The 25,117-nt window shown below is 44.4% G+C and overlaps 1 protein-coding gene across 2 annotated transcripts in view; it reads left to right on the top strand.

Annotated features, from left to right (window-relative positions):
• LOC132782352 (matrix metalloproteinase-17-like) overlaps nucleotides 1-24,865 on the top strand; it is a 42,461-nt gene extending 17,596 nt beyond the window's left edge. For both annotated transcript variants that reach the window (XM_060787074.2, XM_060787073.2), the window contains exons 5-11: nucleotides 2,285-2,568; nucleotides 6,311-6,487; nucleotides 6,862-6,952; nucleotides 9,318-9,400; nucleotides 12,579-12,731; nucleotides 17,651-17,908; nucleotides 21,603-24,865. In XM_060787074.2, coding sequence (XP_060643057.2) covers nucleotides 2,285-2,568; nucleotides 6,311-6,487; nucleotides 6,862-6,952; nucleotides 9,318-9,400; nucleotides 12,579-12,731; nucleotides 17,651-17,908; nucleotides 21,603-21,901 — 1,345 coding nt within the window. In that variant the 3' untranslated portion in view covers nucleotides 21,902-24,865. The remainder of the gene's footprint in view (nucleotides 1-2,284; nucleotides 2,569-6,310; nucleotides 6,488-6,861; nucleotides 6,953-9,317; nucleotides 9,401-12,578; nucleotides 12,732-17,650; nucleotides 17,909-21,602) is intronic.
• Nucleotides 24,866-25,117: the final 252 nt, after the last annotated feature.

Here is a 25,117-nt window from a genome sequence, read left to right as displayed (position 1 = left end):
TCTAAACCATATAGGGGCCAGAATCACTGGGTTGTTGTGAGTTTTCCAGAATGTATGGCCATGTTCCAGAAGCATTATTATTATTATTATTATTATTATTATTATTATTAAACTTTATTTGTACCCCGCTAGCATCTCCCGAAGGACTCGATGCGGCTTTCAAAGGCCAAGGCCTCAAAACACAATACAACAATACAATACCAAGAACAAAATAAAAACAGTTAAGCAAAGTAAACAACAGCAATAACAATACATTGAGACATCAAGACACTATAAAACTGGGCCAGGCCGGGTAATGGGTACATGATTAAAAGTGCTGATGTGGCAAGGAGGTATGTAGGATTATAAATAGGTGCTGTGTGCGGTGTGCAGAATCTTAATTTTACTAAAGTGCTTCTAGGATTTGGTATTGGGGGTTCCTAATCTGAAAAGGCACATCGGAACAGCCAGGTCTTCAAGTTCTTTCTGAAGATTGCCAACGAAGGGGCCTGTCTGAGATCTTTTGGGATGGCGTTCCAAAGTCGGGGGGGCCACCACAGAAAAGGCCCTGTCTCGAGTCCCCACCAAGCGCGCTTGCGACGCGGGCGGGATCACGAGCAGGGCCTCTCCAGATGACGGGAGTGAACGTGTGGGTTCATAGACGGAGATGCGGTCACGCAGGTAGGGTGGTCCCAAACCGTTCAGGGCTTTGTAGGTAAGTACCTGCACCTTAAATTGGGCTCGGAAAATAAACGGCAGCCAGTGGAGCTCCTTGAACAGGAGGGTTGACCTCTCTCTGTAAGGAGCCCCAGTTAGCATCCTGGCTGCTGCCCGTTGGACCAGTTGGAGTTTCCGAGCCGTTTTCTCTCCTGACGTTTTGCCTGCATCTATGTCAGGCATCCTCAGAGGTTGTGAGGTCTGTTGGAAACTATGAAAATGGGGTTTATATATGTGTGGAATGACCAGGGTAGGAGAGAGAACTTTTGTCTGTTTGAGGTAGGTGTGAATGTAGCAATTGGCGCCAATTCTCCCACTCTGGACATTCCACAGATATATAAACCCTACTAGCCGTCCCCTGCCATGCATTGCTGTGGCCCAGTCTGTATATATGTTTTGTGTGTATATATGTGTGTGTTTATATGTGTTTATATATTTGTGTATCTGTGTATATATGTGTTTGCGTATATCTGTGTATATATGTGTTTGGGATTGTCATAACTCAAAAACCACTGGACGAATTGACACCAAATTTGGACACAAGACACCTATCAGGCCAACAAGCGACCACCACTCATAAAAACAATGGAAAACACATTGGAAGGGACTTAAAAAGCCAAAAAACAAAAAAAATACATTACAACGCATGCGCAAAACGACATACATATACACAAAGACACATATACACAAATATATACACACATACATACACACACAAAACACATATAGACAGACTGGGCCACAGCAACGCATGCAGGGGACAGCTAGTGTGTGTGTGTGTATATATATGTGTGTATATATATATATATATATATATATATATATATATATATATATATAATTTATTTATTTACTGTATTTGTATACCGCCTTTCTCAGCCTGTCGGCGACTCAAAACGGTTTCCAAGAAAACAGTATATACAATGTCATAAAACAATTTATATATATATAGGTGTATATATGTGTGTGCATACGTGTGTGTAGATGTGTATATATGTGTGTTTATATGTGTATATGTGTGTGTGCCTGTCTATATACATATATGTGTTTATATATGTGTGTATGTATGTGTACGTGTATGTGTACATGTGTATATGTATAGATGTGTGTATGTGTATATTTGTGTATGCTTGGGTATATATATGTGTATGTGTATGTGTGCATGTGTATATGTATATGAGTTTGTGGGTTTTGTTTTGTTTTTCTTGTATTTTTAGGAGTGATGAACACTCGTTGGACTGTTAGGTGTATTGTGTCAAAATGTTGTGTTAATTCGTCCAGTGGTTTCTGAGTTATGTTAATCCCACAAACGAACATTTACATTTTTATTTATATAGATTTTCTTAGTTTCCAATAAACCTCAGAAGCTCTGAGGATGCCGGCCATAGTTGTGGGTGAAATGTCAGGAGAGAATGCTTCTGGAACATGGATGTACAGCCCGGAAAACTCACACAACCCATATAGAGACATATAGAAAAATCTTACCCAGATAGGACTTGTGTATTGCTAAATCCTCATTCTAACGTCTCTTTCATACCAAACAAGGCAGAGACCTGTTGCTTTCTCTTCTAAACCATTTTTTCTTCAGGGTGAAGACCTACCCACGGGAATCCCATCTTAGCCGGGAAACCATGCGGACGTTGATGTATTATGCCCTGAAGGTGTGGAGTGAAGCGACACCCTTGAACTTCCATGAGGTGGGTGGCCACACTGCGGACATCTCTGTGGAGTTCCTCCGGCTGGACCATCAAGACGGTTACCCCTTTGATGGTCCGGGTGGGATGGTGGCCCATGCCTTCTTTCCAGGAGACCCCCAGAGGGCTGGCAATGTCCACTTTGACAGCAGTGAAGAATGGACCTTTCGGTCACCAGGTGAGTTTATTTATTTATTTATTTACCGTATTTATATTCCGCCCTTCTCACCCCGCAGGGGACTCAGGGTGGATTACAATGTACATATACATGGCAAACATTCAGTGCCATAGACACACAACATATATAGACAGACTACTTAACATTCCAGCTTTTTGAATGCAGTAGAAGTAAATGTATGCAGCATTTCAGAAAGACAATGACTGGAATGGTGATTTGACCGACAAGACAGTTATATTGTTTTAATGATTGTTTTATTGCTTGTGAATGCACTGTTTTTAACTTGATTTATGTCTAATTGTAGTATATAATTGTAATTGTTTGTACTGACATTGAATTTTGCCATTACTTATGTGTAAACCGCTTTGAGTCCCCCTCGGGGTGAGAAAAGCGGTATACAAGTACTGTAAATAATAAATATAATAATAATTGATAAGAGTATTCTGGCCATCAGAGGAGTTGTTGCTTCACCGTCCATTTGTGACACTGATTAAGTACTTCCTCATTCTTTGCATGCTTGCTGGAGATTTTTATGGCATCGTAAATTAGTTAAATTAGCCTCCCCGCATATGCGGTACCTAAATTTCCTACTTGACAGATACAACTGTCTTTCGGGCTGCAAAGGTCGACAGCAAGTTACACAAATTGGTCAGAAGCACACTCTGACCCGGGCTGGCTTCAAACTCATGCTATCCTACAAAGCCCTAAACGGTTCCGGCCCAAAATACCTTGCAGACCGCATCTCGGCCTATCAGCCCACGAGGGCCTTGAGATCATCCGGGGAGACCCTTCTCTCGGTCCCGCCCGCCTCACAGGCACGCCTGGCGGGGACGAGGGAGCGGGCCTTCTCGGTGGTGGCCCCTCGGCTATGGAACGCCCTCCCTACTGAAGTTAGACAGGCGCCCTCCCTGTTGGCCTTTCGGAGGGGCCTGAAAACATGGCTCTTCGAGCAGGCCTTCAGCTGAGTGTATTGAACGACTATGGAATGAACTAGGACTACGAGTTTTGCCTATGACCCCAGGACTTGACGAAGCGGATTTTTAGTATAAGTATGTGTTATGTTGTATTTGTCTGGTTAGTATTGTCACGGTTCACTGTATATTGTCTTCTTTGTTGTTGTGCACCGCCCCGAGTCGCCTTCGGGCTGAGAGGGGCGGTCAATAAATGAAATAAATAAATAAATAAATAAATAATGCAGTTGACTCCCAGCCAGCTGCATTAGCTTTTACGAAGCCATTGGTTAAGTACTATGTTAATTTAAGGAAAAGAAATTGCTGAAACCATGATAACACCACAACCAGGCCTGTAGCGAGGGGGTGGTTTTAGGGGTTCAACCCCCCCCCCGAAATGTTTCAGATTTTTTTAAAAAAACTGGTTTACTCATGAATTTTAACTGGTTAACCAAATCCCCATGCTAAGTCTATGAGATGCAAAAAATTAAGAGTCCCTCCAGAGCTGTAAGCACTATCTCAAGCAAATATTGACAATTTATTCACACTGTCATTACTTGCAGCAATAGCGATGTAGTGAAGCAACCAAGTGGGGTGTGTGTGTGTTGAATGCTCTCATTAAGGAGGCCAGACTTGGTGGAGGTGGTTGACAGGGGTGGAGCTGCAGGCTATTGAAGGTTGCTCTGCCCCCTGCTGTGCGCTTTGCTTCAGCCTGAGCCAAGAGGCAGGTTTCAACCCGCCCCCCAAATTTTCAACCCTCCCCGAAATCCCCCCCCCCGAAATTTTCAACCCCCCCCCCCGAAATTGTCAACCCTCCCCGAAATTTTTTTCTGGCTACGGCCCTGACCACAACCACAAGAGGGATGCCTGTATGTATGTCTGTATTTATTATTTACAGTATTTATATTCTACCCTTCTCACCCCAAAGGGGACTCAGGCAGATCAAAGAACACGTATATGGCAAACATTCAATGCTGATTATACAATGACAAGACAGACAACAGATAGAGGTATTATATAGGCTTTCCCCATCGTTTTGTTATCTTTGGAGGCTGTGCTCAGTTCCACCACAGGGGGTGCTGTTGCTCTATCTCCTTCCCAAAGAGCTTTCTTTGTTTGTAAGCTTTTCCTTCTTTTTTATTGAAACTCTGTGCCTAAAATACCTCCCCATTGTAATGTGGTTCCTATTTATCTGCTCACATTGCTGTATTCGATCCGCTAGGTGGGTAGGGAGCTGGGCTGAAGGTCAGGAGCTCACTCTGACCTGGCTTTGAACTGTTGGTTGGCAAAATTTACTGCAGCTGCAGCTGGTGATTAACCTGCTGTGCCAAGCCGGCTCCTGTATCCTGAGAGGGTGCTATGTAGCCTTCCTTTTTTTCAGAATGCAGCTTGTTTCATTCTCAAGGACTAGGGAAGCCTACCAATTGGCAGTGAAGCAATTGCCTCAACTGGTAAATGCTTAGTATCAAAAAGGCAGTTCTTAGTTCTACTTATTGGAGAGCCGAACAGTTGATACCAAGCTCCTAACCATGGCCTCAGGCTCAGAAAAGGACACTCCAGACAAGTAAAGGGAATGGGGAGTTGTGTCATATTGTCATGCACTTCAGGCAGCAAAATGATGTGGGCTAACTCAGAGATTCAGGGTTTAAGTAATGGTTGAACAAATAGGAATTGTTGCAGGAGGGCCTTTGGCATGTCTTAAAGCATATCTAAACCAGGCATGGGCAAACTTTGGAGCTCAACTCCCACAATTCCCAACTGCCTCACAAAAAGTAAAAGGGCTGAAGACTGTTAGGAATGGTGAGAGTTGAAGTCCAAAACAGCTGGAGGGCCAGAGTTCGCCCATGCCTGATCTACACTGTTTGGCACCACTTTAATGGACATGGTTCAATACTATAGAAGCATGAGATTTGTAGGTTTACAAGATTTTAGCCCTCTCCGCTAAAAAGTACAGATGTCTCACCCAACTACGACTCTACACCTGGAATATTGTGTCCAATTCTGGGCACCACAATTGAAGAGAAATATTGACAAGCTAGAATGTGTCCAAAGGAGGGCGACTAGAATGACCAAGGGTCTGGAGAACAAACCCTATGAGGAGCAGCTTAAAGAGCTGGGCATGTTTAGCCTGAAGAAGAGAAGGCTAAGAGGAGACATGATAGCCATGTATAAATATGTGAGAGGAAGTCATAGGGAGGAGGGAGCAAGCTTGTTTTCAGCTGCCCTGGGCACTAGGTCGCGGAACAATGGCTTCAAACTACAAGAAAGGGGAGTCCATCTGAACATTAGGAAGAACTTCCTGTGAGAGATGTTCAGCAGTGGAACTCTCTGCCCCGGAATGTGGTAAAGGCTCCTTCTTTGGAGGCTTTTAAACAGAGGCTGGATGGCCATCTGTCGGGGGTGCTTTGAATGCAATTTTCCTGCTTCTTAACAGGGGGTTGGACTGGATGGCCCATGAGGTCTCTTCCAATTCTATTATTCCTAGAAGCTCATAAGATTAGGCCATAGCAATTAAAGTAATGTCAGTCTGTATTGTTTCTGTAGTGTGAATGCATCTTTCTCGTTTGGCCATTAGGAGTCATTATTTGGCAGATTCCTTTCTGCACTCAATGTAATTTGAGTATTGTTCCTACTCTGGATCAAATAGATAGGTTAGCTGTATGAGTTGCCTGGGGGAAAGTGATCAGAGTAGATGACATCTTATCCTTTTGATTCGGTGACTGATCCACCTGGAGTCTTGTGTCATCCTTTTCCCCAAGTGATTGATGAACCTTTCTTTCATCGTTTGACAGATGACTTTGGAACTGACCTTTTCGCAGTGGCTGTCCATGAGTTTGGCCATAGCCTTGGCCTGACACATTCCCCTTCCAAGCACTCCATCATGCGCCCTTATTACCAAGGCCCAGTGGGAGACCCACTGCAGTACCAGCTGCATGCAGATGACAGTATGGAGATCCAGAATCTTTATGGTATGTATAGCGATGGGGTGGCTTAGCTTCGCCGAGTCTCATTAAAAAGGATCTCATTGACATCTCTGACACCACTCAATCAGTTCTAGAGAATCACAGGCCTTTGCTTGCCTTTACTGGCCTCCTAATTTCAAACAGTTACTTACCTACAGCATAGAAGGGGAGACATATCTCCGTCGGTCGTTCTGTGCCAAGCAGCAATGAAAATTTTTGCAAGGCATCATGCTGTGATTCACATAAACCTCCATTTGCACAGGCACAATCTTTACATTTCCCTGGCTCAATGAAGGCTATTATGATAATTATGTTCCTTCCCCACAATGCATTCACCAATATTCTCTCTCCCTTCTTTTTTCAATACACATAAATATAAGGGAGCAGAATTCTTCATTCCACGGAGAAACCAGAGGTCACCTCGCTGCTCCCGGATCTTCTCTCTCTGCCTCATGATTTTCCTGCCCTCAGGTTAGAAACATTTCTTTTGTATTTGATGGGGAGAAGTAAAAGGTTGTCTATGTTATAGTTTCCTTATATAATAATAGTAAGAAGAAGGAGGAGGAGGAGGAGGCTCTATCTGCCTAGAAGGTCTGGTGACAGAGGACTTTTACAAGTAAAACAAGCAGTTGAAGAAGAAAAACACGCCCTGGCAGAATATGTCAAGGAAAGCCAAGAACCTGCTTTAATTGAGGTCTTGAAACTTCTCAAAGCACAGCAGACAAAGAATCAGTACAAGAAAACCGCACTCCAAAACAGAGCTGACAGCTGGCACAACAAAGCATTGCATGGGTAGTTCCTTGACAAAATTAAAGGAAAAGTTGATAAGGAGAAGACCTGGTTATGGCTCACCCTGGAGAAGGAGACAGAAGAAGGCCTGATTCTTGCAGCCCAGGAGCAAACCATCAGAACCAATGCCATTAAGGCCAGGATCGAAAAATCAGCGGATGAACCAAAATGCAGACTGTGAAAGGAAGCTGATGAAACCATTTCAGCTGTTGCAAGAAAATCACACAGACGGACTACAAACAAAGGCACAACTCTGTGGCCTAAAGGATTCACTGGAACTTATGTCACAAGTACCACCTGCCAGCAGTAAAGAATTGGTGGGATCACAAACCTGCAAAGATAGTGGAAAATGAACATGCAAAAATACTGTGGGATGTTCGAAACCAGACTGACAAAGTTTTGGAAGACAATACACCAGACATCACGATTGTGGAAAAGAAAAAACTTTGGATTATCGATGTCGCCATACCAGGTGACAGTCGCATTGAGGAAAAACAACAGGAAAACTCAGCCGTTACCAGGACCTCAAAATCGAACTGCAAAGGCTCTGGCATAAACCAGTACATGTGGTCCCAGTGGTCATGGGCACACTGGGTGCCATTTCAAAAGATCTCAGCCGGAATTTGGAAACAAACATTGACAAAATCACAATCTGTCAACTGCAAAAGCCACCTTACTTGGATCTGCGCACATCATTTGAAAATCCATCACGCAGTCCTAGACACTTGGGAAGTGTTCGACGTGATTTTGTGATACGAAATCCAGCATAGAGATCTTGTTTGCTGTGACATACTGTATTTTTGTGTCAGAATAATAATAATAACAACAACAACAACAACAACAACAACAACAACAACAACAACAACAACTTTATTTCTAGACCGCCCTCTCTCCCCAAAGGGACCACCTTGATTAGCATACAATGGGCTGACTGTGCCTGGAGCAAACTCTTCAGCCCATTGTATGCTAATCAAGGTGGTCAGTTGAAACATTCACACCTAGCCCAACTGACAAAAGTTCTTTGTCTCACCCTGGTCATTCCACAGATATATAAACCCTTTTCCCCAGTTCCAACAGACCTCACCTCAGAGGATGCTTGCCATAGATGCAGGCAAAACGTCAGGAGAAATGCCTCTAGAACATGGCCATATAGCCCGAAAAAACCCACAAGAACTTAGTGATTCCAGCCATGAAAGCCTTCGACAATACATTATTATTATTATTTATACCCTGCCACCATCTCCCCAAGGGGACTCGGGGCGGCTTACATGAGGCCAAGCCCAACAATACAGCAATGCAAATAAACAACATACAATGGCAGTAAAATATAAAAATTTTAAAAAATACAAGAAAAAATATAAATAAGCACATCAAGCAATGAAAAATCACAATAATTTAAAAGCAGAAAATAAATCACAATGGGTAGGGATGGTAACAAGGATTAAAAAGTTTAAAACACTGGGTGAGAAGGCAATGTATTGTATTTGGACAGGGGATCAGAGGGATGAAAATAGGGTTTAATTGCACTAGTAGGTAGAAAATAAAGTGCATCCAAGGGCATTTTTTGCAAGGTTTTGTCAGGTCAGGGGTTATAGTTCAGTTCATCATTCCTTTAAGGCACACTGGAATAGCCAAGTTTTCAAGCTCTTCCTAAAGACTGCCAGGGTGGGGGCTTGCCTAATTTCTCTGGGGTGCGAGCTGAGGGGCCACCACAGAGAAGGCCCTCTCCCTCGTCCCCACAAGTCGCACTTGCAATGGAAGCAGGAGCAGGAGAAGGGCCTCTCTGGAAGATCAGAGGGATCATCTTATTGTTGTTGAAGATAACTTCTGGTTAACCCTGAGAGCCACTTCCTATCTTTTTATTATGTTCTAATAATTATTGTGATCGAATATGATGTATACATATCCATGATGCTTTTGTAAGCACCTGCTTCATCAGAATGTTCCTGGTACCCCATGGCAGTGATGTGGAACATGACAGGAGAACAGAGTCCAATATTTCCTGCATTAAAAATATATATAACCTTACTTTGTTTCTTTGTCGCAGGTCAGGCAGAGAATTCCCCGATCGCTGTGTCTCCAGTGTTGACGCTGTGGCCCAGATCAGAGGGGAAACTTTCTTTTTCAAAGGTCTGTATGTGAACCTAAGGTCACCAGACTGACAAACTGAACTTTTAAAGGTTGCACAGAAGGAATTTCAGCAGGCATTGCTTGTCACGCAACCCACTAGCAAGTAACCCCTGCTGATAGTCACTTCTAGGATACCATTTGGCACCCCAAAGTGAAAGGAGCTTCCTTATCCACATGATGCCACCATTAGACACAAAAGAAGTTTATATCTGTACAGTTTTTTTTATTATGTCAGAAGTGACTTGAGAAACTGCAAGTCACTTCTAGTGTGAGAGATTCGATTGTCTGCAGAGACGTTGTCCAGGGGATGCCAGATGTGTTACCATCCTGTGGGAGGCTTCTCTCATGTCCCCACATGGGAAGCTCACCCCATCTCGTGGATCAGCCTTCAGGTCAGCTGTTCAGCCGGCACAAGGATTTAACCCATTGCGGCCTCATCTGTAGAAATGTGTGTTATTGAATAAAGTCTTGCTCATGTATCATGCAAAGATACAGAATGGGGGACAATGCCTGGCTCGAGAGCAGTACGTGTGAAAAAGATCTGGGAGTCCTCGTGGACAACAAGTTAAACATGAGCCAACAATGTGATGTGGCGGCAAAAAAAGCCAATGGGATTTTGGCCTGCATCAATAGGAGAATAGTGTCTAGATCTAGGGAAGTAATGCTACCCCTCTATTCCGCTTTGGTTAGACCACACCTGGAATATTGTGTCCAATTCTGTGCACCACAATTCAAGAGAGATCTTGACAAGCTGGAATGTGTCCAGAGGAGGGCGACTAAAATGATCAAGGGTCTGGAGAACAAGCCCTATGAGGAGCGGCTTAAGGAGCTGGGCATGTTTAGCCTGAAGAAGAGAAGGCTGAGAGGAGATATGATAGCCATGTATAAATATGTGAGAGGAAGCCACAGGGAGGAGGGAGCAAGCTTGTTTTCTGCTTCCTTGGAGACTAGGACGCGGAACAATGGCTTCAAACTACAAGAGAGGAGATTCCATCTGAACATGAGGAAGAACTTCCTGAGTGTGAGAGCCGTTCAGCAGTGGAACTCACTGCCCCGGAGTGTGGTGGAGGCTCCTTCTTTGGAAGCTTTTAAACAGAGGCTGGATGGCCATCTGTCAGGGGTGATTTGAATATTCCTGCTTCTTGGCAGAATGGGGTTGGACTGGATGGCCCATGAGGTCTCTTCCAACTCTTTGATTCTATGATTCTATGATTCAGTGAAGGAAATTAGAACACTAAAATATCTAGCTGGGAGGTGATAAGATCATGGAAACATCTGTTTAAGAGTTTAGATTTTAACAAAAAATAAATGTAGTTCCTGTGTAGATTTACTTAAAAGTAAACCAGCTTCATAAAGGGATGCCTATGTGGCATTCCAGTTCAAAGTGATTTAAGCAAATTCAGATTCATTGAGGTACTCTTACAGCTTGGCAAACATGTAGTAGCACTACCGCATTTACTACAAATTGAAATATAATCCAGCTGTTCTGGGGCTGCCTTTTCCCATGTTATTAATGGAATAGTACGAGGATTGAATAAAAAGTAATGCCTCCATCTTCGTAACTCCTCAACAGATGGCAGTACAGGTATGCTGCAGGTACTGGCTTGTTCAATAGACTCTCCTCTATAGTTCCTTTTTGGTGTGAAACCTTAGCATTGAACGGTTGTATTGTTAAAGTGCAAAGTATGGAACCCTGCGCAGACGATCGGACAATGCTTCTTAAGCAACGTGCAGTCATTGAAATCTTGACAGCAGAAGTTGTCACCCCAAAGGAGATTCATCAGAGAATGCAAGCTGTTTATGGTGATGGTTTTGATGTGAGTACTGTGAGTCGTTGGGTGAGTAAGTTTAAAGATGTTGAGGTGACACCTTCTGCTGTCAAGAATTCAATGACTGTACGTGGCTTAAGTCGCATTGACCGGCCGGTTTCGCAGGGTACCATACTTATAGAATCATAGAATCAAAGAGTTGGAAGAGACCTCATGGGCCATCCAGTCCAACCCCCTGCCAAGAAGCAGGAATATTGCATTCAAATCACCCCTGACAGATGGCCATCCAACCTCTGTTTAGAAGCTTCCAAAGAAGGAGTCTCCACCACACTCCGGGGCAGAGAGTTCCACTGCTGAACAGCTCTCACATTCAGGAAGTTCTTCCTCATGTTCAGATGGAATCTCCTCTCTTGTAGTTTGAAGCCATTGTTCCGCGTCCTAGTCTCCAAGGAAGCAGAAAACAAGCTTGCTCCCTCCTCCCTGTGGCTTCCTCTCACATATTTATACATGGCTATCATATCTCCTCTCAGCCTTCTCTTCTTCAGGCTAAACATGCCCAGGTCCTTAAGCCGCTCCTCATAGGGCTTGTTCTCCAGACCCTTGATCATTTTAGTCGCCCTCCTCTGGACACATTCCAGCTTGTCAATATCAGCTTGTCAATACCACTTGAATTGTGGTGCCCAGAATGGACACACACATTCGCACTTCGCACTTTCGCAACACAACCATTCAATGCTAAGGCTTCCCGCCAAAATGGAACTGTAGAGGAGAGTTTACTGAACAAGCCAGTACCTTCCGCAAAGAAGTACTGCCATCTGTTGAGGAGTTACAAAGGTGGAAGCATTCCTTTTCATTCAACCCTCGTAACATACTAATCTATCTATCTATCTATCTATCTATCTATCTGGCTGTTAATGTCTGTCTGTCCCACAAAGACTGTTGCAAGGCACTTTGTGATGCCACTGGATTGGCTGTTGCTTGGTGAAGTGGCCCTCTGTGATGTCACTGGGAAATAAAGGTGGCATGTGTTTGAGAGGAAAGGAGGAAGGAAGGAAAGAACCACAAAGAGAATCGTGCTCCCATGGAGACATTGTAAGGCAGGGGAGAGGAAGGAAGGGAAGAAAGAGAAAAAGAGGGGAAAGGAGAGGAAGGAAAGGACAGGGGAAGGAAGAGAAAGGAAAGGAGAAAAGGTATGAGAGGAGGGAAAGAGAAAGAAGGGGTATAAGCAGGGGGGCAGAGGTCCTTCTGACACATAGGCAACGCCGACATGCTACAGCAAAAGTTCTCAGTCAACAGAAAAGTCAGAAGGCATAAGAAACCCTCCTTTGCCATGTGGACTTCTCAAGTTGGTGATGTCTCCAATTATACCTGCTTCCTCTTTTCCTGTCTTACCTTCTGATCCATGGCAGGCCAGTACTTCTGGCGCTTGACCCAGAGCCGGCACCTCACTTCTCTGCGCCCAGCCTTGATCACGGGCTTCTGGCGAGGCCTCCCCCCCTCTCTCCGCAAAGTGGACGCTGCTTACGAGAGGCACACGGATCATCGCATCCTTTTCTTCAGTGGTAAGAACATGTGTTTGTATATGTGTAAGAGAGACTGGAGTTACCAGCCTTGGAATAGGGGAGGTAAAGGTAAAGGTAGTCCCCTGACATTAAGTCCAGTCATGTCTGGCTCTGGGGTGTGGTGCTCATCTCCATTTCTAAGCCGAAGAGCCAGCGTTGTCCGCAGACACCTCCAAGGTCATGTGGCCGGCATGACTGCATGGAGCACCTTCCCGCCGGAGCGGTACCTATTGATATACTCACATTTGCATGTTTTCGAACTGCTAGGTTGGCAGAAGCTAGGGCTGACAGCGGAAGCTCACGCCGCTCCCCGGAATCGAACCTGCGACCTTTCAATCAACAAGCTCAGCAGCTCAGTGCTTTAACCCACTGCGCCACCGGGGGCTCCTGGAATAGGGGAATGGACTCCATATCCCTAGTCCGCACCACCTGTTTGATTTCTTGAGCTGAGATTGAAATGTTTTGGAATGCTATTCACGATTATTTTTGGAATGTTCCAAATCTTTTGGAATGTTATTCACTAGGAGTTACTTTGGCGAATTGTCTATTGCTATGGCTTCTTAGGAGTCCCTGGTGGCACAGTGGGTTAAAGTCCTGAGCTGCTGAGTTTGTTGACCAAAAGTTTGCAGGTTCAAATCCGGGGAGCGGTGTGAGTTTCTGCTATTACTCCCAGCTTTTGCCAACCTAGCAGTTCGAAAACATGCAAATGTGAGTAGGTCAATAGGTACCGCTCCAGCGGGAAGGTAGTGACGCTCCATGCAATCATGCCAGCCACATCACCCTGGAAGTGTCTATGGACAATGCTGGCTCTTCGGCTTAGAAAAGGAGATGAGCACCACACCCCAGAGTCGGACACGACTGGACTTAAGGTCAGGGGAAATGGCCTCTTATTCAGAGAGTGCTATGATCCTCATTCCAAATGAGTTTGCTTTATTAGTTGTCATTTTGTTATCCTACACTTTGAAATACCGATTGTGACCCAAAATGCCCCCAAATGACTACATTTTAGGATCAACAATTTAAGATTAAAATGTAATAATAATGTTTATTATTACATTTAAAAAAGTAATAATGTGGGTAACGTCCAAAGAGCAAAGAGCTACATTTGTGAGTTGAAACAAATTGTTTTTGAGTGCTAGTTATTACTAGTGTTTGGCAAGCTTGACACAACAAAAATAGTAATATTGCAGAAGAGATCCTAAGTGTGATCTTAGAAAGAAGAGAGGAGGGTCATTGTACAATGGGATAAACATTTGTGCCAGCTAAGCTGCTGACCTGAAGGTTGGTGCTTTGAATCCGTGAGACAGGGTGAGCTCCTGTCTGTCAGCTCCAGCTTCTTATGCGGGGACATGAGAGAAGCCAAACACAGAATGGTAACACATCCAGGTCATTGTGCAATGTGTTAAACCCTTGTGCCAGTTAAGCTGCTGACCTGAAAGTTGGTTTGAATCTGTGAATCAAGGTGAGCTCCTGTCTGTCAGCTCCAGCTTCTCATGCAGGGATATGAGAGAAGCCTACTACAGAATGGTAACACATCCAGGCAGGCCCGTAGCCAGGATTTCGATTCGGGGGGTGGGGGCTGAGTTTGTTTTGGGGGGGGCTGAGTCTGAGTGAAAGAGGGTCTACCCTAGCAAATCTTTTGTATCATTACCCCAATACCCCCATGCATATTGGATATACTGAGTATGATGATCAGATCATGATATGAATAAACATAACAGTTTAAATAATGCACCAGTAAGGCCTTTTCGTGAACCACCATGAGAATTTCGGGGGGGGGGGGGGCTGAAGCCCTTCAAGCCCCCCCCCCCCCGGCTACATGCCTGCATCCAGGTATCCCTTGGGCAGATGGCCAATTCACTCACACTAGAAGTGACTTGCAATTTCTCAATTCGCTTATGACACTATTGAAAAAAAAATCCCTCTCATCATACACATAGGCATATACATGTTCTATCCCTGTCATTTTAAAAGGTCACCCCAAAATCATTTATGTTTAACTGACCACCTTTGCTAAAAAGGACATATTCCAACAAACATTATGATGGAATTCAATTGGTGCAGGTTATCAGTCTATATTTACAACATAAAGTACACTTCTTCCACAGAATAACAACTTAGTTCTGTCTTGTTTAGGGCCTTCCCAATGTTTGAACTACAAACTCCAGAGTTTCAGCCCAAAACATCTGATCATGAAGGTTCAGGAATGCTGTTCTAACTGCTATACCTGCTAGTCACTCATAGCCTTGATTAAGCTAATTGTGTTTTCGCGTATGCCTTCAGGTCACCTGTTGACTTATATTGAGCACGTCACTTTTAAATGTTCTGTTCTAAAGTTGAAAAGCAACTTCCCCCTTTTGTTGCAGCCTCTAAATTTAGCAGTTTTCAGGAAATGTCTCAACCACAGAGCAGACACTCCTCGCCCCATGAAGAATGGCTGTATTCATCTCCCTTCAGTGACTTAGTAATATATTATTTACTTGATGCAGCCTCCAGCTTAAAGCAAATCTTGATTATCATAAACACTTTGAAGAATTACTTTTTGAACCATGGCTCCCAGAATCCTTTTTTTTTAATGTCAGGAGTGACTTGAGAAACAGCAAGTTGCTTCTGGTGTGAGAGAACTGGCCGTCTGCAAGAACGTTGCCCAGGGGATGCCTGGATGTTGGATATTTTACCATCCTTGTGGGAGGCTTCTCTCATGAGGAGCTGGAGCTGACATAGGGAGCTGGAGCTGAGGAGCTGGAGCTGACATAGGGAGCTAATCAATGCTCTCCCTGTGCTCTTCCCACACAGAACCCCCATGACCAACAGAAAATGCTGTGTTTTCTGATGGTCTTTGGCGACCCCTCTGATGCCCTCTTACAACCCCCCCAAGGGGTCTTGACCCCCAGGTTGAGAAACACTGCCCTAAACGGTTCTGGCCCAACTTACCTGTCTGAACGCATCTTCCCTTATGAACCTAGTAGGACTTTAAGATCGTCCGGGGAGGCTCTGCTCTCAATCCCGCCTGCATCACAAAAACGTTTGGCGGGGACAAGAGACAGGGCCTTCTCAGTGGCTATGGCACACCCTTTCTGGGGACATTAGATCAGCCCCCTCCCTCTTAACGTTTTGGAAAAGAGTCAAGACTTGGTTGTTTGAACAAGTGTTTTAACATGCAAGGTAAAAGACATAGGAATTAGAACAACTGGATGACAAGATGGGACAATGTTTTTATTAGGAGATGCAAATGATGTATGCTTTTAGTATTCTTGTTATCTATGTATATATAAATCTGTTAGGTTGGTTCAACCGGACAGCAAAACTCCACAACCCCCCAACGAAACTTAACCAAACTTCCCATGCCCATAACACAACCGACAAGGTACAAACATATCTACTCAAAATGAAAAACAACACAACAACACACTCACAAAACGGCAAAACAACAAAACTCACAAACCCCCCAACAAAACTTAACCAAAATTCCCATGCCCTTAACACAACCGACAAGGTACAAACATATCTACTCAAAATGAAAAACAACACAACAACACACTCACAAAACGGCAAAACAACTGAGCATGCGCATTGGTGCCCAGCCGCAAGTTCCCTGGCGCGCGCGCACACAGCCTTCCGGCCAACGTTCCCTCTGCAGAAGCCATGCCCACTCCAAGCCCCGCCGCGCCATTTCCCGCACACACACACACCCTGCCGCACGCACACACATAACCTCACGCTCCATCACTCCCCCCGCCACTGCACACACACACGCAACCCCACGCTCCATCACTCCCCCCGCCGCTGCACACACACACGCAACCCCACGCTCCATCACTCCCCCCGCCGCCACACACACACACGCAACCCCACGCTCCATCAATCCCTCCGCCGCCACACACACGCAACCTCACTCCCCCCGCCGCCGCACACACACACGCAACCCCACGCTCCATCACTCCCCCTGCCGCCGCACTCACACACGCAACCCCATGCTCCATCACTCCCCCGCCGCCACACACACACACGCAACCCCACTCCCCCCACCGCCGCACACACACACGCAACCCCAGGCTCCATCATTCCCCCGCCGCCGCACACACACACGCAACCCCACTCCCCCCACTGCCGCACACACACACGCAACCCCAGGCTCCATCATTCCCCCGCCGCCGCACACACACACACGCAACCCCATGCTACATCACTCCCCTGCCGCCGCACACACACACACACGCAACCCCACGCTCCATCACTCCCTCCGCCGCCACACACACGCAACCCCACTCCCCCCGCCGCTGCACACACACACGCAACCCCATGCTCCATCACTCCCTCCGCCGCCGCACACACACACGCAACCCCACGCTCCATCACTCCCTCGCCGCCGCACACACACACGCAACCCCACGCTCCATCACTCCCCCCGCCGCCGCACACACACACGCAACCCCACTCCCCCCGCCGCCGCACACACACACGCAATCTCAGGCTCCATCATTCCCCCTGCCGCTGCACACACATAATAGTCCAGATATCTACCTCAACTTTGATAAGTTTTACTATAGGCCACAGCAACACGTGGCAGGGCACAGCTAGTGGTTTTATATTATGTGTTAATGTTTTTAAATGTTTTGTGGTGTTTGGGGGTGTCGAATCGTTGCCATTGTAAACCGCCCTGAGTCGCCTGAGGGCTGAGAAGAGCGGCATACAAATATAGCAGATAAATAAATAAATAAATAAATAAGTAAATAAATAAATAAATAATCCAATAGACTTGGAAGTGGTTTAAGGAAGACTGAAGTTGCCTTGGGTTCTGGAATGCTTATGGCATAATATCTTTTCAAGGTGCCACAGGTCTGCAGGGTGTGGTGGCTTGGTTTACTAAGGTACATTTAGTAATGCATTCTCTCTTTCTCTCTCGCTTTCCATTTAAGGACCCCTGTACTGGGTGTTTAAGGACAACGGTGTGGAAGAGGCTTACCCACGTCCCGTCACAGACTTTGGGCTGCCGCAAGGTGGCATTGATGGTGCTTTCTCATGGCCTCCAGACAGAAAAACCTATTTCTTCAAGGGAGATCTTCACTGGAGCTATGATGAAGCTACAGGGCACATGGAAGAAGGCTTCCCCTTCCATATAACACCTTGGGAACAGTTCTCCACCTCCATAGATGCTGTGCTCAGTGAAAATGATGGTGTGTTGTGCATTATTGTCCCCTTGCAATGGCACTCTTTTGAGGCACAGATTTACGTTTTTCACTGCCTGGAGTAGCTTACAGCTCTATCTAATGTAGTGTTTCTCAACCTGGGGGTTGGGACCCCTGAGGGGGTTGTGAGGGGGTGTCAAAGGGGTCGCCAAAGACCATCAGAAAACACAGTATTTTCTGTTGATCATGGGGGTTCTGTATTGGAAGTCTAGCCAAATTTTATCATTGGTGGGCTTCAGAATGCTCTTTGATTGTAAGTGAACTATAAATTCCAGCAACTTCCAAATGTCAAGGTCTATTTTCCCCAAACTCCACTAGTGTTCCCATTTGGTCATATTGAGTATTTGTGCCAAGTTTGGTCCATATACATCATTGTTTGAGTTCACAGTGCTCACTGGATGTAGGTGAACTACAGCTCCCAAACTCAAGGTCAATTCCCACCAGGCATGTAGCCGGGGGGGGGGGGGGGGATTGGGGGGCTTCACCCCCCCCCCCTGAAATTCTCATGGTGGCTCATGAAAAGGCCTTTGGTGCATTCTTTAAACTGTTATGTTTATTCATATCATGATCTGATCACCATACTCAATATATCCCATATGCATGGGGGTATTGGGGTAACGATACAAAAGGTTTGCTAGGGTAGACCCTCTTTCACTCAGACTCAGCCCCCCCCCCCCCCCGAATCGAAATCCTGGCTACGGGCCTAATTCCCACCAAACATTCTAGTATTTTCTGTTACTCATGAGAGTTATGTATGCCAAGTCTGGTTCAATTGCATTGTTGGTGGAGTTCAGAATGCTCTCTGAATTTAAATGAACTATAAATCCCAGCAACTACAACTCCCAAATGACAAAATCAATCCTCCCCCAACCCCACCAGTATTCAAATTTGGGCGTATTGGGTGTTTGTGCCAAATTTGGTCCAGTGAATGAAAATACATCCTGAATATCAGATATTTACATTATGATTCATAACATTAGCAAAATTACAGTTATGGAGTCGCAACAAAAATAATGTTGTGGTTGAGGGTCACCACAACATGAGGAACTGTCTTAAAGGGGTCGCAGCATTAGGAAGGTTGAGAAAAACTGGTCTAATGCATCCCATACCTTCCTTGTCTACCTTATCATTTCTTAGTCCCCCATCTACACTGCCATATAATGCAGTTCTACTGCATTAAACTGGATTATATGGCAGAGTAGATCCATATAACTCAGTTCAATGCTGTTAAACTGCGTTATGAAACTGCATTACATGGCAGTATAGATGGGCCTTAGTATATGTTGGGGGGGGGGGGCATAATTATTAGGAAGTAGCCCTTCCTTTTGGACACCCTGTTCCATTAGAGCTGGGTCCCAAATGATGAGAAATCACACGAAAATAATACTCCGGTTCACAGATAATGATTAACTAGGATGGGATTTTTTGCATTGCTGTCCAAATACTTATATACTTGAGTATAGGCCAACCCGAATAGAAGCCGAGGCACCTAATTTTACCACAAAAAAACCTGGGAAAACATATTGACTCGAGTATAAGCTGAGTCAATGCAGCAGCTACTGCTAAATTTCAAAATAAAAATAGAAATTACACTCATTGAGGCATCAGTAGGTAACATGTTTTTGGATATTTACATAAAACTGTAATTTGAGATAAGACTGTCCAACTCTGATCAAACTCTGATCTAACCTTCTTCAATGATGGTGAGCTCCCATTGTTAGCCCCAGCTTCTGCCAACCTAGCCGTGTGGCGGAGGCTCCTTCTTTGGAGGCTTTTAAACAGAGGCTGCATGGCCATCTGTCAGGGGTGCTTTGAATGTAATTTTCCTGCTTCTTGGCAGGAGTTGGACTGGATGGCTCATGAGGTCTCTTCCAACTCTAGGATTCTATGATTCTATGAATGTAAATGCGATTACTTATCCTTCCAATAATAATAAAGAGAGTAAAATAATAATAATGATGATGATGATGATGATGATGATGATGATGATGATGATGATTACAACACAGTCCTAGACACTTGGGAAGTGTTGATCCACTACAACAACCAGCAGAGTGTCTGCTGTGGACTCATCTTGTTGTGTTTCAAATAATAATAATAATAGAATCATAGAATCAAAGAGTTGGAAGAGACCTCATGGGCCATCCAGTCCAACCCCCTGCCAAGAAGCAGGAATATTGCATTCAAATCACCCCTGACAGATGGCCATCCAGCCTCTGCTTAAAATCTTCCAAAGAAGGAGCCTCCACCACACTCCGGGGCAGAGAGTTCCACTTCTGAACGGCTCTCAGAGTCAGGAAGTTCTTCCTAATGTTCAGATGGAAACTCCTCTCTTGTAGTTTGAATTATAATAATAATTGAATAATAATAATAATAATAATAATAATAGAGCAATATAAAAGAAATGTAATAATACTAGAAAATAGAGTAAAATAATAAATGTAAATAATATAATAATAGAGTAAAATAATGTAAATGTAGTAATAATAATAATACAGTAAAATAATAAATGTAATAATAATAGTGATAATAACAACAACAACAACACAGTCCTAGACACTTGGGAAGTGTCCGACATGTGATCCACTACAACATCCAGCAGAGTGTCTGCTGTGGACTCATCTCATTGTGTTTCTAATAATAATAATAATAATAATAATAGAGCAAAAGAATGTATATGTAATAATACTAGAAAACTGAGTAAAATAATAAATGTAATTAATATAGTAAAAGAGTAAAATAATGTAAATGTAATAATAATAATAATAATAATAATAATAAAGTAAAATAATAAATGTAATAATAATAATAATAACAACAACAACAATAACAGAGTAAAATAATAAATAATAAAATAATAAATAACTCTAATTCGAGTATAAACCGAAGGGGGCTTTTTCAGCCTAAATATAGGGCTGAAAAACTCAGCATATACTTGAGTATATACGGTAATATTCCTTATTGTTTAACAGCTCTTGTTTAACATTATGATTGGATATTGTCAATCTGGCCATGCCCTAAGAAAGCCGATTCCACTCCTACTTTCATGCTTTAGCCTAGTGGTGCACAACTTTTCCAGATCAAGGGAAATAGGGAGAATGAGGTTTCCGTCCATAATAGAAATGTCTAAATTTCATGCATCAAGCATTGCAAGTTATGTGTTCTTGAAGGCTTTCATGGCTGTAATTGCTGGGTTGCTGTGAGTTTTCCAGAAGCATTCTCTCCTGATGTTTCACCCACATCTATGGCAGGCATCCTCAGAGGTAGTGAGGTCTGTTGGAATTAGGACAATGGGTTTATATATCTGTGGAATGGCTGGGGTGGGGCAAAGAGCTTTTCTCTGCTGAAGCTAGGTGTGAATGTTTCAACTGATTACCTTCATTAGCATTTGAAGGCCTGGCTGAGCCTGGGAAAATCTTTTGTTGAGAGGTGTTAAGATGTGCCTGGTTGTTTCCTCTCTGCTGTTTCGCTGTTGTTTTTGCCTGCCATAGATGTGAGCGAAATGTCAGGAGAGAATGCTTCTGGAACATGACCATACAGCCCAGAAAACTCACAGCAGCCAATTGAAAATTATGCTTTGATATTTCAAACTCTACCCTGATGGTTCTTTCTTTCAGCTTGTTGTGCTCTGTCAATTTAACACTAATGCCCGTCCTTTTCGATAACTCTTGTTTTGCTGCAGGAACACTCTATGTCTTTAAAGGCAAGGAGTACTGGAAGTTTGACCAGGACACCCTCCAGCCCCAGGCAGGCTACCCTCGTTCCATAGCCAAGGACTGGCTGGACTGTAGGGGGGAACTGTACCCTTCCAGAACCGTGCCGACCAGCCCTGCTTCAAGAGCTGAACTTCACCCAGACTTGCGTGGTCCTCAGCTGGAGGTTGAGCACTGTGCGTGCTTTTGTTCAGCCTTTCAAGCGCTCCCTTCCACCTTGCTTCACTGCCTGCCTGTCCTTGTTCTGTCCCTGCATGGATTTCCCTAGGAAAAGGCAAGGAACCTCTTCTTGCTCTGTGAGCATCAGTTATGGTTGCCATCAGAATGGCTGTCGCAAGCTGAAAGTGGCAAAACGTGAAACATCCCAGTGAAGTGGGATCTGGTGAACAAGTAGGATGTAGTTTCCTCAGGTGGGACTGTTGTGCATGGTGGGAAAGCATTCTTCAATAAGTAGCACTTTGGTACAAATTAAATTGGGAAGGAAGGTGAGCTCCCAAATGACCTGAATTGTCTTATCCTTTGGATATTGTTGAATTGCTGCTCCTAACATTCTTCATCACTTGTTTTGCTTGCTGGGGCAGCGACCTTTTCAGGGATATAGGATTCCACTGTGTCCCATTCAGTATGGGCAATGGTAAGGATTTTGGGGAATTAAAATTCAAAAAGACGTAGAAAGCCAAAGGTTAGTACGAGGGGTGTTCATTAAAGATTTTCCTTGAATTTCTTCTATTTATCACAGGATGCTGAAACTGCACATGTGTAATGAGAGGTTACGTGCCAATTTACAACTCATAACTGATAACGGTCTTGATTTTAAAGGTGCTGAAATGGTGTGAGGTTTGATAATGAACCCAATGGAATACAGATCAGACATTACGTTCCATTGCTTGAAAGGAGACCTTCAATGTCAGGAGCGACTTGAGAAACTGCAAGTTGCTTCTGGTGTGAGAGAATTTGCCATCTGCAAGGATGTTGCCCAGGGGACGCCAGGATGATTTGATGTTTTATCATCCTTGTGGGAGGTTTTTCTTATGTCCCTGCATGAGGAGCTGGAGCTGACAGAGGGAGCTCATCCACGCTCTCCCCAGATTCGAACCTGCAACCTGTCAGTCTTCAGTCCTGCCGGCACAAGGGTTTAACCCACTGTGTCACCGGGGGCTCCCAATGAAAGAGGTTTATGGTGATGATTTCCTGTCATATTATGGCATCGTCAATTCAAATGTGGCTGGACTTTGGTGGAAAAAGCTCCAATTTTAGGGGAACCCCACTCTGCTATTGATGAACACACCACGCAGCAAGTGGAGGTCACCATTTTGAAAAATCGCCATGTAACCATTCGCCACCTAGCTCAAAATGTCAAGATTAGTGTGGGGTCCATGGAAAAAAATAATCCAAGACCATCTTCACATGCATAAGGTATCCACTCACTGGGTCCCCCAGCTGATCACATCTTTCTAGAAGCAGGGCTGAGTTGAATCCTCTCAGGCTCTATTGATGATGTGCCATGGAAACCAGGAGGACTTTTTCAACAGACTAATCACACAGGATGAAAGTTGGATCCATCACTATGATCCTGAGATTAAAGTTCAGTAGATGTAATGTGTCCTGAGTTGCCCTTCAAATACAGCCTTTAGACAATGTTGAAAGTAAAAGAAAAATGCTTTACTTCAGCAAACACAAAGGATAAGCAAATGCAATTGAAAAGTGCAAAAGAAAGCAAGGGAATCTTAATCCAGACACAAATTAAAGTCTCTTACAAAGCCCCAAACGAAACACCAGTCTTCCATCAGACAACGGGCAATGAACTAAGTCCTTAGCAGCAGACACAAAGCAGATTGCTCCTGCCTCTGATTTATAGCCCTGAATTCCCCATGCAGGAGTTGCTAGGGCATCTCCCAATTAGCTCAGTGTTTTTAGCAGCTATTCTGGCTGAACGCTGTCTGTGCTCTGTCTCTTTTCGTTGCTCTAGAAATGTGGACACTTTCAAACCCTCATAATCTGATTCCTCTTCTCCCTCCAATTCCCGAGCTCTTCCCTGCTCCCCTTCCTCTTCCGAAGATGAGGAATCCCCAATATAATGGAAGATGACCTTGCCTGCCTCCAAAAAAGGCATGTGCCCAACTCTCGGCAGGCAAGGTCATGCTCACAGTATTTTGGGACCAGTACAGAGTAGTATTGATGGATCTCCTAGCAAGGAGGTCATCAAAACCAAGAGACGTGGCATGCTCACCAAAAGTATCCTCCTTCTGCAAGACAATTCACTGGTTCACAACTCACATGTTGCCCAAATAGAAGCATGCTCCTGTGGCTTTGAAATACGACCGTATCCCCCTTATTCACCCGACCTCTCACCATCGGACTTCCATCTCTTTCCAACAATGAAGTTATTTTTGAAGGGCAAGCATTATTCAGATAATGAGACTCTGATTTCCAAAGTCAACATGGCATTTCTACAAGCAAGGTATTTACAGTTGCTTAAAAAGATGGGAGAAGTGTGTGTCCCTAAGTGGCACCGATGGAGAGAAGGACTCATAACTGTGCCAAGTTTCATTGGAAGTGGGTCAGGGGAAATCTTGAATGAACATCCCTTGTCATTATTGCTATACGGAACCTCTGCAGCGCTTTCCTTGGAAAACAACCCTCCCAAAGCCAAACTTTTGGAGAGTTCCCTTTGTGTCTCTGTCTTAAAAAGTGGGTGATTCTTCAGCAGGGCTTTAACCCCCTCATCACTTCAACACAAACAACTGGAATCTGCTGCGGTCCTGCTCTTTCAGAAACCATGAGTTACTCTAAGGAAGAGCACAACAGCAGCTTCTTTCTTGCAGTTGCTCCATCAATGCAGCTGTGCAATGATTCAGAATTACTTGCCAGGACCTGCCTGGCTGATTGACAAAGGCTTATTATGGCCCAAAGACTGCACAGACTCTTACTGAAAAAACGGAGAGGCCTAAGGCAGAGCGAAGCATACAAATCCATGAGAGAGGAAGGGAGGGAGTGTCAATCAGCTCACCACAACTGGGCGGCTTAGATTTCCTGTTGTTAATGGAGATTCTAATGACAAGTTGACATGTCTGTGACCCCCTTCCTAACAAGAAGACACAAATGCTCTATTTAGTGCACCCAGCATGCCTTTCTTGGACTGGATAGGATCCAAAACAAGGTTGTGATGAAATGGGACACAAAAGGCTGTGGTAATGTTTGACAGGTATTAACATTAAAAGTATGCAAAGTTTTTGGTTCATTTTAATTTTGTATGATTAAGCAGACTGCCTTGGATGTAGGTGCTAAGCACACCAAATACTGCCACACAGGTAAGAAGAAAGCAAAAATGATTAGATGCTCATCAGGCATGTAGCCGGGGGGGGGGGGGGGGGGCTCGAGGGGCTTCAGCCCCCCCCCCCCTAAATTCTCATGGTGGTTCGCGAAAAGGCCTTACTGGTGCATTATTTAAACTGTTATGTTTATTCATATCATGATCTGATCA

Source organism: Anolis sagrei, chromosome 7 (assembly GCF_037176765.1).
Source record: "Anolis sagrei isolate rAnoSag1 chromosome 7, rAnoSag1.mat, whole genome shotgun sequence".
NCBI lineage: Eukaryota > Metazoa > Chordata > Lepidosauria > Squamata > Dactyloidae > Anolis > Anolis sagrei.
This window is presented reverse-complemented; position numbering and strand designations above follow the sequence as displayed.